The sequence below is a fragment of the Micromys minutus genome (genome assembly GCF_963924665.1).
Source record: "Micromys minutus genome assembly, chromosome: 23".
Classification (NCBI taxonomy): Eukaryota; Metazoa; Chordata; class Mammalia; order Rodentia; family Muridae; genus Micromys; species Micromys minutus.
The window spans coordinates 45,899,327-45,916,997 of NC_137958.1; the positions used below are offsets into that span (position 1 = coordinate 45,899,327).

Consider the following 17,671-nt stretch of genomic DNA (forward strand, 5'->3'; position numbering starts at 1 on the left):
GCTGTGTGAATTGAAAGAAGAAGAAGAGGAGGTCACCAGTTTCAAATGACACAGTTAACGCTGACTTGAGAGTAAGTATTGCAGTAAGCACTGGCTGAACTCTGTTCTGCGAGGGAGCGCATATCACTGGGTGGGTACTGACCCCGACTACATTTGTAAGCCAAAGACCACGATCTTCAGAATGGCGTTAGGTCAGAGTAGAGTGTGCAATGGAAAAACCGCCTTCTGTTTGCACTGGCTAGTGATGAGTGCTGCTTTTGCTTCTCTTGGTGTAGTGAGGTTTTGTGCACATACAAGGGGAACACAGAAAGGGGCAACTGAACTGAAGAACTTGAGTAATACCTCGAGATTACCAAGGTTATCTAGAACTAGGACGCAGCCGCAAATGACCACTCGGCGAGAGATTGTGAGCTGAGAGCATTGTAAAACACAGAGCCGCCTAAGATCAGATCGAACTTTTAAATATAACCTGTTTTTCTATGCTTGAAACTACTGTATTCCTAAGGGGCTTACATATAGCTCCATTTACCCTATATAAACCCGCCTATCCATTTACCATATATAAACCTATCTGCCTATAAATTTCATTCACTTCATACCCTCATGCTACTTAGAAGATTACAGAAAGTTAGGAGTGGCCTGCAAAGGTCAGCTCTTTCATGTTTCTGTATCATACATGTAACCTTCACTAGGCAGAGTATAATACTTGAAGTTAGTACATCATTATTTTATATATGTGTACCTTTTTTTGGCCTAAGACCATGGTAATAGTCAAGACAAATATCATTTATTTTAGTTTATCCATATCTCAATTATTGATCAAGTAATTAGTTCCGTTTTGTTATGTTAGTTAAAACTGACATGCGAATTTATATGCCTTAAATTCTGTAGTAAATGATATAAAATTATTTTCATATAGTGAAAGCTTTGCATAGCACAGGGATACTGAGGATTATAAGTTAGCAATTTGAACATTTGCCAGAAACAGTAAGCTCAAGGCAAATGTGACAGGAAACTGTGGAAAACCAGTGGCTGTTAACACAACACATTGAGAATGAGGAAAGACCTTCCTGAAATTACATCTGAGCCATGATTGCACCTAAGGAATTAAACATAGGCAAAATCCTAATAGATGTTAGGTTTTCTGGGTCATATTTACAAAAATACTTACAACATGTGTGCACGTGGGTTTGTGTTCCCCAGGAGTCGAGAAGAGGGGGTAGGGCCCCTGGAACTAGGTTACAGGTACTTGGGAGCTTCCTGACATGGGTGCTGGAAACCAAATTCAGATCTAATAGAAGAAGAATTCCTTGGTTCACAGTTGACATTTATTACTGGAAGGTAACTAATTTGTTATGTGGTACTAAGAAAAACATCATATATTCTGGCCATTTTTGCATGTTGCTACGTTATCTTTATGTCTTCATGAACACTAAACACTAGATTGTGTCAATTTTTCTGTTATGGAAAATAAACTTAAAAAGTAAATGTCAGTGCTAACGGAAAATTTCTGACTTTGGCTAGAACATTGGAGTGTGAAAAAAGATGATAATCTTTTAAGTTTTTATCAATACAAAAATTACAATATATTTGAGCAGACAGAAAGGGAAAAAATGAACAAAACTTATCTTTCCCGACTACAGGTCAGCAAAGAAATAAAAAATAAGGAAATGAGATATCACATAGATAATGAGTCATTTTTAACTTTATGCTATTTATTTTGATTAGTGACTATTAAAGTTGTCCTTAGAGATAACCAGGAAAAGAGAAAGGAACCACAAGGAGTCCTGGGAGACAGAGGGGAGTGATGGAAGTTGGAATTCTCACTCTGAGGAGGTGCAAAGGCACCCATCTTCCCCTTCGACTTCCTTTAAAGTTCTGATTGTTTATTTATTAAAAACACTTCAAAAGAAGAGGTCTGGTTTGATTAAAAACACAACTAGCAGCTTGCCAGATGGAGAAGCACTGTTAGTCGTGAAACAGTCTGCCTTTAAGTCAGAACAAGTGCACCCAGCCCCAACCTGCCTCATCAGCATGACCTTCACCATAAAGCAGTACCAGACAGAAAAATCTGTGGTCGGAGAAGGCTTAATGCCTGTCCTGGCAAACTGATTGCTAGAAATTTTAGCCATGAGTTTTGCATCCTTTAGCTGCAGACTTAATTCTCCAGGCTAACGGTAGCCATGAGTTTTGCATCCTTTAGCTGCAGACTTAATTCTCCAGGCTAACAGTTTGCAAACACTCTCTGCACAAAGTCTGCATTCAACATGCTATGAAAAAAAAAAGACACCAGAATTCAAGTTAATGGGGGTGGTATTTTCACAAAAAGAGTAGTCAAGTCACTGTAACTCAGTGGGGGACCCCCAGGGAGTCAATGCTTTCCCACTTTAACCATGTTGCTTATAGCTCATGGCAAAAGGTGTCCAGACATTTAACTGCTGGGCTCGAGGAGTGTGGCATGATTGGGGGGGGGGGGCTTTTCAATCAAGAACTGCTAAATGTGAAAAAAAATATGTTTATAAACATTATCACAATGCTGAACATCAGGCAACATGGAAGAGAAATTCCTAAGAGATGGGATGTGAACAAGGCCTTAAAGCTGCCTTAGGTTAGTGCCAGAAAAACAGCTCCAGGTTGCTGTCAGGAGAAATGACCTAAGTGATGGCACAGAGAGCCAAGTATTCTTGGATGAAAATGACCCAGTCCTCCAGATGTAGGTAAAAGCCTTTGTCTTCAGTCAGCACCACTATCCCTAGATCTACTGGCGTGTGTTACCAACAGTAGAGGTAGAGTGTGGAAGAGACTCCGGGTGGGAACCATTGCTACTCAGCATCTGTGGCTGCAGACATTATTTGAAGGGGACCTTGTTTGTGTGTGCATGCTCATGTGTGTGCATATGTGTGTGTGCATATGTGTGTACTAGTCTATGGAAACATAAGAGTTGGTGCCCAAACCTCACACTGAGCCTGGAATGCTGGTTTTTATCTTGGCTGCCAAAATATAAGAACTATTAAGGAGATAAGTGGTCAAGAAACAGAAAATTAATCCTACATAACACAGCTTTATTCTCCCCACCAAAACTTAAATCCGGAGGAGTGAAAACCAAACCAAACCCCTTTTCTCTCAGAAAAGCTTCAGAATGTTTTCAAGATGAAAACTAAAGAAACATAATATCTAAATTGTTCAAGAAAATAATCAATGAGGAGTTTTATAAGAGGCTGGAGGAGGAAAAGCCACACGTAGAGGAAAAATCTAACAAACAGAATTTGGAAGAAAGCAGAACAAAATCTTTAAAGGAGTGAAATTTTTTTCCTACTCTGCTTGTAAGGAAGTGAAAAGAATTAATCACTAAAGCTTTACACCACAAGATAAAAAGTAGCAGAAATCTTCCATGGAGTAAAAATATCTCTGAACAGGAGGGAAATACAAAGGATGTGGCTAAAGTTCCCCAAGAGAAAAGAATCTTCTGGAAAGACTTACACTACTGGACTGCCAGGGTTCTAATGCTCTAGCAAAGTACAGTAAAAATATGGAGGATTTTGACATTAAGTCAAAATAGACACAAAATCTAAGAGGCAAATTATATAATGTCTAGGCATAGGACAAACATTTAAATATTGCTTTAGGTGTAGATTTATTAATCGTGACATTAATATTACTATCTATTGTCAATTTGAGGTCTATAATCACCAGGGAGATGATGAGCTTCTGGGCATTCATGTGGAAGTTATCTTAATTAACTGAGGTGAGAGGATCTGCCCACCATGGGTGGTACCATTCCCTACCCTAGGGCTAGAAAGAACAGAAAGAGAGCTTTGCACAAGCACCCAATGCTCTTTTCTTCCCAACTGTGTAGGGCATATATCTGGCTGCTTCTAGCTACTGCTCGCTTAGTTTCCCCAGCACAATGAAGTATACTTTGCATTGTGAGACAAAAAAAAAAAAAAAAAAAAAAAAAAAAAAATCCTCTTTCTTCCTTAAGTTACTTTTGTCTGGATATTTTACCATGGCAACAGAAAGGTAACTAAGTACAACTATTTAAAGAAACGAGAAACAAGGCCTCCAGTTCCAGCATTCAAGATCTTGATGTAGACAGAATACAGACCATGAGTTCTATCGTGATACATTATCTTAAGAATAAAAGCCAACCAACAGGAAGAAGAAAACAGATTTGAGATTGAGATATATTTGTTTTGAATAGAACTATTAAGGTTTATGGTAGTACAAGCCACAGATGAAAAAATATTAGTCAATGTCATATTTTATAACCAGAACATATAAAGACATCTCAAAAATCAATAACGAGAAAATAGTCCAAACAAAATATTTTAGAAGTTAGCTAAAAAAAAGAAAGAAAGAAAATAAATGAACAGTAAATGACCAAAATAAGAATAACAACAAAAAATAAGCCACAAGTTACTAATAAAAATCTCAGTGCGAAGGCTGGATCACCTAAAAGTTTTGGCTAGAGTCATAAGAGGTCCCCAATAATACAGATATTAACTATGTCTGAAGGTTTCTTTGCAGAAATAGATGTCAAGAGTCGATTACTGAAGATGCCACATGATTTGTTAGATTTGTCAGAATTAGACAGAATTTTAGGTAGAAAGAAGGTAGACTCTTTCTTCCTGCTAACTAGCTCTCATAGTGTTCAAAGGTACCACACAGGCTGCTTGGGGGTGGGGTAGGAGGGAGTATTTTCAGTGAGAGTCTTTACTCAGTTGTGGCCCCTGTGTGCTCTAGTACTGACTGGCCTTTCCAAAAAAGTAAAAAATAAAATAAAATAAAAGCCCTTTGCTGCAGTAGTGGCAAGTTCAGTAACGGGAGTAATCACCTCCTTTCTGGCTGAATTTGAAGCCCACTTCACAGGAAGGAATTTCCCTCTGTTATTGTAAGCTGAGTCAAAACACTGTGGCTTAGGTGGTCATAGGTTTTAGTAGAGAAGCTACTGCTGTTTTTAATTCTGTTAAATGGATAGGATATGCTTCTCAATGAACATGGTTATGCGAATGGAGCAGTGCTGTTTTTAGCTTTGGTCAAGAAAAGTCCCTTTCCATTGGGCATCAGAGTAAGCGTAGAGCAGTAAGGACTGCTCAATGTCCTTCCTCACACAGAAGGACAATTTTACTCCCCCTAACGTCAGAGACTGCTATGAGGAACAAGTGAAGGACTAGGGATGGTACACCGTGTTCAGAGGTGCACAAGGCCTCGGTCTTCCCTAGGTATAGACAATTAGTAGTTACAGATGGAACTCGATACCTTTTCTTCAGTGTACAATCACCAGTAAGAAGCTGAGACTTAGAAAGAACCCCTCACCCAGGATGCTGTAACAAACCCTAAAATGTACAATACATCATATAAAAAATAAGTAAGAAAAGACAAAACTAATAAAAAGAACCAGGAATGTACAAAGGACTGACTGGTTGGGATAGGAAAGGCATCAGTGGAATGGGGAGGGGGGGATGGGGAGCAAGAGAGGCTTAAGGAGAGGTAAAAAAGATAAAAATACATTATGCACATGTGTGAAAATGTTCTAATGAAGTTCATTATTGTGTACAACTAATATATTAAGTAAAAGAAAGTTACTCTAGCTCAAAAGTAAAAACAAGTAGGCAACAACTAACTAGGAAAAAAAAGATGCATTAGCAATCTAAGTCCGCCATGTTTAGAAATACCCTAATGGAGAATAAAGGAGTGGTCCACAGATGAGAGGCTAATATTAAAACGCATGTAGGAATTTTGAGTAAATGAAGATAGATTTTTATAGGAGGAGCTGAAACACATAAGTGTTGCTCAAATAAGAATTTAAATGTGTTCTAGGTCTTTTTCTCCATGAGAGAAAACAGGAAAAACATAAAGTGGCCATAACTCAGGTGCAGAGAGGCAGGTGCGCTCCATCATCACAGACGGAGTTCCAAAAGAATGAGATTAGGTGCCCACACAAAAACAGGAATGAGAATTTCAAAAACAGAGCTGAAGAAGAAAAGTGAAAGCTCCAGTACCACCTGTGAAGCACTGACAGCTCACAGCCAAACGTGGATTTAAAAGAGGACAAAGGAGGTTCACATTAAATACTGCAGAACTGTATCCCACGGATAGAGACCGGAGTTTGGTCAATGCCTGTAGTAAGAACTGAAGTTCTAAGCACCCAGTGCATGCCTATTGGGTATCTAAGTCAGGAGAAACAAGAGTATAGATCATTTATAGGGGGCAAAGTAATTCAGAGACATTCCCTTATTAGAGCAATAAAAAGCCAGAAAGAGGGGACGCATTCTAGTATATGTGTGTGTATGTGTGTGGGAATATGATAGCCTGTGGCATCATTTCTAACCTGAGATGTTCAGTAAGCAGCAAGGCAGAAATGGCTAAGACAGAAATGCCTGAATGAAGCTCCTGGGTGAATTCTCTGCATGGTGTAGAGCTCTTGGAGAATATTCACCAATAGACAATGCACCACTGTGGCAAAAGCCAGCTAAACTATGAGGCAAAGTATTCAGAGGTTTCAAAGGAGTTGAGATGAAGACATGAATCCCACCTTTAATTGTTTGGCCTAAGGAACCTCTAAGGACGCTCAGATGTAATCGACTTAAGAGTGTCTAAGAGAAGAGCGTCATTATTTGATGCATGAAAAGGAAAAGAAGGACATAATGCATGTCAAGATGTTACTATCCCAGAGAAGAACAATAAAAAGCCACAACTTGAGCTTAAAGACAGGACACACTGATCAATCTGGAAATACAGGCAGTTTTGTAAAGGAGAGTAAGAGGACAAAGCCCTTGGTCCAGTGAGAATTCAAAGTGTGTTTGAAATTAATCTCTCCTAAATTAACATAAAAGAGGCACCAGATCTTAATGTCTGAAATCAGCATACAGAAAGTGAGGAGACATTAAAGCATCCAGAGAAGCTGCTTTCTATCCTTAAAAACAAACAAAGCAAAACCGAAACCCATGCATTCCTCTTATTATTCTATAGCAGCCCAATTACCCTGGTGTGTTGCTGAAAATAAATGCATCGAGTGATTCTTCAACTTTAATGTCCTAGAACCTGTCATCAAATTTGACTTTCCAATATTTTCCCCGTTCTAACAATAAATCTTCACTAATTATACAGCAACAAGATAAAATTTCTTTCTTGGAAGGTTTGCAGAATTTTTAGAAATGCTTTTGAAATTGTAATAAAACTACATTTTTCTTCCCCTTCATTTCAAAACCTGTTCTTCAGATTCATACCAGGTTTTTTTTTTATCAATAGTATTGCATGCATGCATATATATATCCACATATACCCAGCTTACTCCATCAGGGCATAGGTATTATCCCAGGTTTATGTGAAAAATTAGGTAACAGATTCTATGACTAATAGGAACTACTTTTTAATTTAATTAGTTAATTAATAATACAAGCTACAATGTTGAACAAATTTGCTTCAATTTTGTGTTTTATTAAGGTCATTACTTGATAATCAAATTAATGTTCACAAAAACTTACAAAGCTGAGCATCTGCATGGTGAGTTCCTCCTTTAGGATTCAGCCTCTGGCTTTGGACAGCAGGAACTGGTTTATAAGACTGGCCTGTAGCCCTGTACATGGCTTGTACCCATAACATCCGGTCCTGTTCGTCATCACTGGCGAATATCACAGTGTCTCCCTCCTTCACAGCATTAAAGAACACCTGACCACCCTGAAGGCCTGTGGGAGGAGAAAGAAACCGTTAATATGTACACAACGGGCAGATTTCAGCCCTGTCTCCACAGCTTCGTTCATAAGATTGCGGGGCTTTGAAATATCTTATTGAGGACCCACGATTTAAGGGGACACAGCAAAACCAACCAAACACACAACTCATGGACACAATCAGCTCATGGCAAGAGAGGGTTACTCAAGACAACCATGAGTTTAGAAGAAATAAAAATGCAGGTAAGGCAAACACGATACCGCAGATTGGACAGTAAGTTTAGCTCCTGGGTAAGATGGTATTTGTCAGTGAAAATTTAGTGAAATGGAGCCACCAAATTCGACTTCTTCATCTCTGCATGCTATTTTTAAAATGTATCTAAGCCTTACCATCACTGTGTCTTAATGCTGCTGATTAATTTTATTACCATCCATATATCTATTTATCTACTTATTACTTTCAAATGTCATGTGCTCAGTAGCACAGCCACCATAGCTCAAGGACCCCCACACTTGAAATGCTTGATTGTACAGTATTTGGAGTATGGACTTTGGGATCATTACAAATAATGAGTTATCTCAAGGGTAATAGCCCAGTCTTAACACCAATTTCATGCAATGTCACATCAACTTACACCCGTAGTCTGAGGTTAATTGCTACATAATATTCTTATTGCCCATGGACTTTAGCTGGAACTTGTCAAATTATTTCCGATGGGGAATTTTCCAGCTGTGGTACCATGTGAACATTCAAAAACATGTTTTAGATCCTGAAATTCAGATTTTTCATTTGGTTCTCTTCAAACTACTTTAATATTCATGGGACAGAAATAGAAGTATGTGCTTTTACGGAGAAAATGAGAATGCAGTCTATACATCGGCATGGTATGCACATCTTTAATGGGGAGGAAGAGGGATTTAGACCTTTCTGAGTTCAAAGACAGCTTGATTAACATAGTGAGCTTCAGGCCAGGCAGAGGGATACAGACTCTGTCTCAAAACCGATCATTTGCCATTCATTACCTCACTGTTTTAGAATTTTGCTTCCCAGTGAATGTCCAATATGCATTGGCATATTTCATTTCATTTTCCTCTCAGTGAACTTTAAGGATTTTATCATTGCATGAAAACAGCAGAGAGGCAGATGACAGTAAATGGTACAGTTTGAAGCTTCAGGTCTTGTCCGAGCTACCTGAGTTTCCAATGAGCCCTCTGTCCACGAGGGACTGTTATATGGAAGACAGACACAGGTGCTTGCAGAGTGGCAGATATCCACCCAGGTTAGAAAAGCGCTTCATGTGGAATTACCTGGGTGAGGGTCTGTGTAATCCACCGTGTATCCTTCAAGCTGCATTAGCTCCTGTGGCTCCGACTTCTTTTCTCTGTAACTGCACATAGCAAAGGTGTACTGGCTGACCTGCTCAGGGCAAAAGGAGAGAGAGATTTTTACAGTTACAGAAAAGAAAATCATCCAGCTGAAATTTTAGCTTTGCTCCTCCTCCAGGCAAAGACAGGTAATCTGCGTGTAAATCACTGTATTCCCGAGTTTCTCCAGGCCCACCTTTGGGACTGGAGTGGTCCTCCTAGGTCAGCTGGCATTTAGACCTCAGAGGGTGAGAATGGTGGTCCGGCGTTCCCCAGGCCAATGGCTCCAGACCGCATGTATTTAGGTAGAAGATGGCAAACTAGCCCACCAGTCACACATGATACGACTTCAAAGCCAATCCTTGTGCGTTCTCAAACTTGTACACAACTTTCCTTCCCATCCCTGATTAAACATGAACATGACAGAGACGTCCAGGTTTCCAGTCACACAGGAGCTAGACATTCCCTCTGCAGCAGTACAGGAACTCCAGGGGGCTTTAGTCTGTGTGATCATTTACACTGCTCCTGACTACAGCCAAGTGCTTGCTTTATTCCTGGTCCAGCAGAACCTCAGGGGTTCATCCGCATCTCTATGACCTCCTTGTTCTGGTGCTATTAGTATGTTAGCATTTAGTAACAGGATATACCCCTGTTAAAATATATAATCTATAATCGTATACATTAATTACTGATTTAATTTGTGAAATATTAATATATTTGGTATTTCATATCAGAAACGTTTCTGGCTTATGGATACTCGTGAGTGATAGTCTGGCTGCTTTCTAGATAGTATGTACTCTGGCAAATTTTCAAGCTTTTTGAAGGTATTAGTCCATTGTTAAAGGGATATGTGTGACTGTTGAAAAGTCTGGTGAAAACTCCACGTTCTTCTTTTACTGTGGTTGTTCTTAAACTCTCCCTCCATCTTCGGGGCTGATGGTGAGGAGGCAAAGGTGCTTGCTTCTCACCTGAACATGACTTGAGTTTGACCCCTGAGATCCACACGGTGGAGATCAGGTTCCAGCAGGCTGTCCTCTACTTTCAGACATACTAAGTGCTACCCACATAAACAAATACACAATCAGGTGGTCTTCACTACAGTTCCACTATAAAATTGTAGATGTGACACCCATATCCTAGTCAGGGCAATGTTTCCTCGTGGATAATTTATGGCAATATTAATTTCAGAATATTAACTACTATTATTAATTCAGACAGTGAATTCTGGTCACATTTGTTCCATTTTTCTTTCTTCCAATTTTATAAAAAAAATCCCAAGTTTTCATTTTTTCCTTCATATGCTTTAACAAATTATTATATATTTAATTTTCCTCCATGTATCCATTTTGAATTGTAGTTAATTTCTTTAGAGTCTAACTAGCTTTCTATAAATAGTGGCAATTACGATTTTTATTGTTTTTTTATTTTAAATTTTATTATAGATTCTTCAGTTTACTATTTAATCTCCCTTTATGTGGGGTTCTTATCTCAGGGTCTGTATCTTTAAGCTGTTTAAAAGTTCCATTCTTGGAAAATGCATGATTTAAATCACTTGTTTGGTTTTCACAGTGTGATGTTCTGTTCTTATGTTTATTTTTAAAATTTTTATTAAGTTTACTTTTATTAAATTTCTGAGGCTATTTAGAAATAAAAACAGATTAAACAATCTGTTCAACAGTTTATATATATGATAACATTATGGCTGAATTCCCTAAGGATGAAAATAATCAGTTAAGTTCCATAATGTTAGATAATAAGCTATTATTCAGTGTAACTTTCTCTGTTGATATTTTGTGAAGGTAAAGAACTCAGACCTTCATTTCTACTTTAATACCAGATGTTACAAGGTTATCTCAAACCCAGAGGTATTTTATGCATTTTTCATTTATTTTAGCTTTAGTTGTGTGTCTGTGTGCATGCGTGTGTATGCATGTGTGTTTGTGTGTGCATTTGCATGTGTATGTTTTGTGTATGTGTGTGTGCAACGTGTGTCTTATTTGCATATGAGTGTAGGTGCCATAGAGGCCACCAGAAGCCATCAGGCTGGATTGGTAGGTGGTTGTGATCCGTGTGACTTGGGTGCTGGGAATTCTGGAACCTCCGAAGTCAGTATCGCTTTTAAAGACAGAGCCAACTCATCATGGCCCTTGAAGTTTCTTAACTTCAAGACTTCACTTATATTAATCAAAACAAAGATATTGAATTACACGCTGATACAAACATTGAAGGCTAATCTTTGATCACATTTGGACAACAAGCACAAACTCAGATTTATAAGGCAAGGGGCAGATCACTTTCTTGCTCCATTATCTCACGTTTTTTTTCCCCTAATTTCTTTGATATCTATATTCTATATTCCTTCTTAGGAATATCTCAATGATAACTTCCTCAGATCGGACAACAAATATCAAGTACATCCCATAACCCCACACTGTAGCTGACACTGCCACAACAGTCCTGATCCACATAGAAGCTGAAACGGTTTGTTTGCTTTGGGCGCCAAATTTTTTCTTATAGTTCAGCCTAGCATAAAAGATGTGTATCCAGCATTTCCGGGTGTTGAACAAGAAAATATTTATCCTCTAGAACTGGAGACTGAACCCAGCGTCTTTGATATGTTAGGTACACATTCTACCATGAGGTTACATTCCAAACCTATGTTTTATGATAAAAAAAAAAAACTACCTTTGTAGTACACCCTGGCAGTAAAATTAATAGTCTTCCAGTTTCTGCTTCATTAGTTATTGAATTATATAAAAATAATGCCACCATGGTCATTTCAAAGACCACACTACAATTTAAATACCTTGGGTAGTTCTTTACTTATTTTTGTCTGCATGGACTTGGTGAATAAGAGATCTACCTCTTGTCTTCAAGACATATATTTAAGAGACATCACATGATAATTTCACACACCAGGAAGACAAAACAAATACAATGACAGGCTTAATACACAAAATAAAGCAGATAACATCCATGTTGCTTTAAGCATCCATAAACTGTAATTAGATATTAAGGGATTTGGCAAAGCAAGGCTTTAACATTGCATCAGAACAGAGGATACTTTGAACATATATTGATGAGCCTCCTTTCTCTATCTCTGATTTAGGAGACAGCAAAACTATACTAAGAGGAATTCCCTGGCACATCATTGCCTTAATAATCTGAAACCCGCTGGGGGAGAGGTGAGGAGCATAGGAGTGTCTGATTTCTACACGAAGCCCGCAAACACCTGCAGCAGTTACTACCTGGAATGCAGCAATCACTGGGTGACGGGCTCCATACAGAAGAGTTACATCCTACCTCAGTCATCTTCTGCTGAACTTCCATGTAGGAGAACATTACCCTCGACTATACAAATTCCTCTATTTCTAAGTCGAAAGCCCCCATATTTTCTCCCAAGATCTTTAATGCTGGTCCCCATTGCTTTTCCAACTTTTTTTGTCTTCTGTTTCCTTTCCTATGATATAACTTCTCCGGAACACACACAACCGAGCTTCTAAAGCATGCGTCCACATTCTCTGTCCATGTCTGCATAGAGTGCACTTTATTTAAATCCAAGATATGCTCTCTTCTACCATATTTTCCAACAGAGGAATGGGTACAGAAAATGTGATACATTAACACAATGGAGTACTACTCAGCTATTAAAAACAATGACTTCCTGAAAATCTTATGCAAATGGGTGGAGCTAGAAAATATCATCCTGAGTGAGGTAACCCAGTCAAAAAAGAACACACATGGTATGTACTCACTGATAAGTGTATATTAGCCCCAAAGCTCATAATAGCCAAGATATAATTCACAGACCATATGACGGTGAAAAAGAAGAAAGACCAAAGGGTAGATGCTTCAGTTCTTAAAAGGGGGAAACAAAATATTCACAGGAGGTAATACAGGGAAAAAGAGTAGAACAGGGACTGAAGGAAAGGTCATCCAGAGACTGACCTACCTGAGGATCCATCCCATACGCGGCCACCAAACCTAGTCACTATTGCTGATGTCAAGAAGTGCTTGCTGACAGGAGCCTGATATGGCTGTCTCCTGAGAGGCTATGCCAGACAATGACACATACAGATGAGGATGCTCACAGCCAACCATCAGACTGATCACAGGGACCCCAATGGAGGAGTTAAAGACTGAAGGAGCTGAAGTTTCAACCTCATAAGAAGAACAACAATATCAACCAACCACACTCCTCCCAGGGCGCCCAGGGACTAAACCACTAACCGAAGAGTACACATGGGGGAAACCATGTCTCTTCCCACGTCCACCTAAGTCCTTCTCAAATTCATAGTCCCTTAGTCTTTACTATCATTGTTTTACACCCTCACACAGGATGTATACATTCAACCTGCTGAGTTCACGTAGTGTCACACACGTGTTTAGGGCTGACATTTCGTGACTGACTAATCAATCAGGGGACTTGTTCCCAGACAAGACTGTTTCCTCACAGTAACCATTAACTGCCGTAGTTTATCATTCAAGGGTGGTGGTTTTTTTTTGACAATTCTTTATTCTCCTTTGCATATCAGTTTATGCAGTTATTTTTAGGTCTTGGTTAGGCAGGTTCTCAGGACACATATGGGCACCTAAGCTGTAGCCATTTCGTGTAAATAGCCAAAACACTAGCACTATGAAGATTCAGGAACTACAAATTTAGAGAAAGAATGAAACCCAAACTTGGACAACAACTAGTCAAGATGTGATTACTTACACAACAAATGTTTGTGTGTCATTTATTTTGTGTATGTGTACATGTGTATCTGGGTGTGTGTGTGTGTGTGTGTGTGTGTGTGTGTGTGTGTATACTGCATACATGCAGTGTATGAAGAGGCCAGAAGAAGGTGCTGGGTACCCTGGAGTTGGGGTGTGATCCACCACATGTGGATGCAGGAAACAGAACCTGATACCTCTAGAATAGCAAGTGCTCTTAACTTCCGAACTATCTCTTCAGCTGTGAGAGAGACATTTTTAATTTCTTAAAAACATATGTATCCTATGAGAAATACACCATTTTTATATACTTTACCATGTGAAGAAAAAGAAAAAGCCAAAATACTGGAAAGCCGTGTGAAGTAATGACAGGTTAGGAACAGCTGGTATTTGGAGCATAGTAGAGCACAACAAAATGCACTTTGTTGGTGCTGACGTGGACATTTCTAGTGTAGTTGACTGGGGCTATTAGTATTACAGGTTTACTTTTATGACAGTACTATCTTAATATTCTATGGAACCATTAATCCTCAAAACAAAAAAAAAAAAAACCCTGCAAAATGCATAAAAGATTATTTTAGCACTGAAGACTCAACAAATTTTGATTATGCAGTAGGGATTTGAGATAATACATTTGTAATTCAGACACTAAGATAGCTTACTGAAAGAGGAAGAGTTAAACTGAGAGCCAAGCTTTATTGAAAAAAAAGTTAGGCCATTATTTCCTAAAACAAGCTAGATACATATAACCCCAACCTTTATGAGGGGAGTTAGGAGAATTGTGAGTTACAGGCCTTGGCCTTGTCTCAAAAAAAAAAAAAAAAAAAAAAAGAAAAAGAAAAAATGCCAAAAACCAAACCAACAACAAAATAACCCAAAATGAACCAAACTCAGAATCAGCTGTACCACAGTAGTAGTTCTAAGAAATAATAAAATGTCCGAGCCCTCAAGGTTTTGAGATTGTGATCTCAGCTCCTGCTAATGGTGAGGAATCTGCTTTTCCAAGGTTGCCCAGGTAACAATGCTCACATGGAGACTAGGAAGTACCTCAACACTCCATCCCATTATGTTATAATTCTCATTCAGAAACTTAAAAAAGACTATTTCCTAATTTGAAGCTAATTTTTTCTGAATGTCTGGCAAAGCCATTATGTGAGGCAGCACTGACTGACTACCAAAGTCTACCAAGAGCATTGGTGAGAAAACGGAACTAGTCAAGGTCTTATCTCTTTATTACTTATGTTTTCACACACACACTCACACACACATACACTCAGACACACACACTCACTTATACACACATACACACACAAATACACATACACACATACACACTCTCACACACATACACACACTCAGACACACACACTTACACACATACACACACAAATACACATACATACACTCACATACACACACTCTCACACACATACACACACAAATACACATACATACACTCACATACACACACTCTCACACACATACACAAATACACATACATACACTCACATACACACACTCTCATACACATATACACACATACACTCAGACACACACACTTATACACATACACACACAAATACACATACATACACTCACATACACACACTCACACATACACACTCACACATACACACACACTCACACACATACACTCACACACACATACACACACAAATACACATGCACACACTCACATATACACACACTCACACACACACACACACACACACACACACACACACACACACACCACTTGCCAGGGGAAGGTCAAGGACTGTTTGGGCTACAGAATGAGATCCTGTCTCCAAACCAAATAAAATGGAAAAAGTCCCACACCCCACAAAGAAGACAGCACAATGACTTGGGTGGTGATTTTTCTGCAGGAACAACACAAAAGCTAGCCCAAGGCTGTCAGCACACGGGGACTGTGGACTGAGCCTATGGCATCCCTATTCATCTGTCTCTGTCTCTTTGTCTCCCCATCTCAGGGGCCAATTCTTACCATACTTTACGAGTAAAGTAAGAGCACATAATTTTTGTGCTGAGGGCGCTAATTGAAAGACCTTACAAATCAAAGTATAAATTGACAGACACATGAAAAAGTGGCCATACATTTAAAAGTAGTATTAAATACTACACTGTTTTATTTGTAATAAAGTTTTCCTGGAAAAATGTACTATAAAATTTAAGATATTGTTTCACTGCAAACGAAAATGTTTCTTTCTAAAGGATTTTTTCAAATATCACTTATGTGTTCATGTTGTTATTTGTTAATATATCCAGACTGTATATATGTACACACACACACACACACACACACACACACACACACACACATATAGATAGATAGATAGATAGTGAAATTGCCATTTAAGAACTAGATCCTAAAAGCTGCCAGAGGTATACAATGAAAAACAATAAAATTGCTTATTCTTTATGTAAGTTGAGAAATAGCCCTAGGTCCTGTTTAAATATTTATGTAGAACATTATTTCTAGCTGGATTCAAATAACAAATCACCCTTTACCAGTAGGACACACAAAGTCTGAAGTAACTATGACAGAATCTTGAAAGGAACTAAAGCCAACCTTCCAGAAATGAGCCTGTTTCTGGAACATGACCATGAAACTATGGAATATTAGAAGGCTTGCTTTATTTCATATTTCACTTAAACATCTCAAAAACTTCCCAGCACATCCAGAGTCTCTTCTAGTGACTGAGTCTGCAGGTAAAACAAGGGGTGCAGATGGGAGCGTAACAGAATACCAACGGTGAACACAGTTGTCCCTGACGGTGGGAAACCTGACCCACCAGACAACCAAGAGCCTGCAATTAGGTTGTAGGCAACAGTGGGCTCTGGAACTAGATGACTATCAACACCAGACTCTGAGTCACAAGTCACTGATTCAAGTCCGTGCTAAGATGGGCATTCCATGATCTATGAGTCCCAGGAGTTATGATTTACCTGTCTCCATCACAAGGTCATGCTCCATCACATAGTAACGATTCAACAGGGACTATACAGTGCACACTCAGGTATAACAACTGGGAGCTCACTCTTTGTTCACCAGGACCTGGACAAGGGTGACATTCCTTACGGGTCATCTACAGGAGTCAGGGGTGTCCCTCCTCTGCCCACACTCAGCTGGAATAAATCTCCTTGCTCTGCCCTGTAGCCATGAGCCAGGGGATTATTTACACAGATACATGGAGGTCTGACATACTCTGATCAAAAAATTTCTCCTAAGCTTCCTGGTATAATACTGTCCCAAGCTTATATAATTCACTGTATTAAAATCGGGAAATCCCTACAAGAAAAGTGCAGTAATCATAAATATTTAATATTCTCTACTGAGTCCACTTGTAACGACTCCAAACAGAACAGATTTGTTGGGAATTGGGGATGGTGTGGGGGGGGGGCAGACTTTAATCCGAGGACAGCCTGGCTTCAGCACCATTACTTTCAACAGGGTGCTTTAACTTACGTTGCCGTGGTCCCACATGGTACCGGTATCTGGGATAGGAAACCTCCCATTTTGTTCCTAATTGCCAACCTGCTTGCCACCTGCCCGTATGCACACATGTAGGTGCTAACTATGAGATTTGAGAGACCATAGCATGCGGATTTATGTGTGTATTACTCCTCTATGGATCACGTTAGCAGCTGGCGGCTTAGCAACTGCCACCGTCTAATTTTAGTAAAGATTAAGGCTTTTAAAATCCTTAGCTGGAAACGTTGGCTGAGGGCAAAGGTTCCGCTGGAGTTATTTAAAAAAAAAAAAAAAAAGACACAAAAGTCTCAGAGCTTAATTTAATCAAGGAAAATGAACATATCTTCAAGATACTGACAGATTTGATGGGAATATATATATTAATGATTAACTGTCTTGCCCAAATGGCATAGTGAGACTTAAC

General features: G+C 39.0%; 1 protein-coding gene across 16 annotated transcripts in view; it reads right to left on the reverse strand.

Annotated features, from left to right (window-relative positions):
• Positions 1–17,671, reverse strand: part of CADPS2 (calcium dependent secretion activator 2) — a gene marked incomplete at its 5' end in the record, with an annotated part of 458,357 nt that overhangs the window by 141,858 nt on the left and 298,828 nt on the right. For 15 of the 16 annotated variants that reach the window (XM_080936287.1, XM_080936273.1, XM_080936274.1 and 12 more), the window contains 2 exons: positions 7,488–7,688; positions 8,982–9,090. In XM_080936287.1, the coding sequence (XP_080792413.1) occupies positions 7,488–7,688; positions 8,982–9,090 (310 nt within the window). The remainder of the gene's footprint in view (positions 1–7,487; positions 7,689–8,981; positions 9,091–17,671) is intronic. The other variant, XM_080936279.1, reaches the window with a different exon arrangement.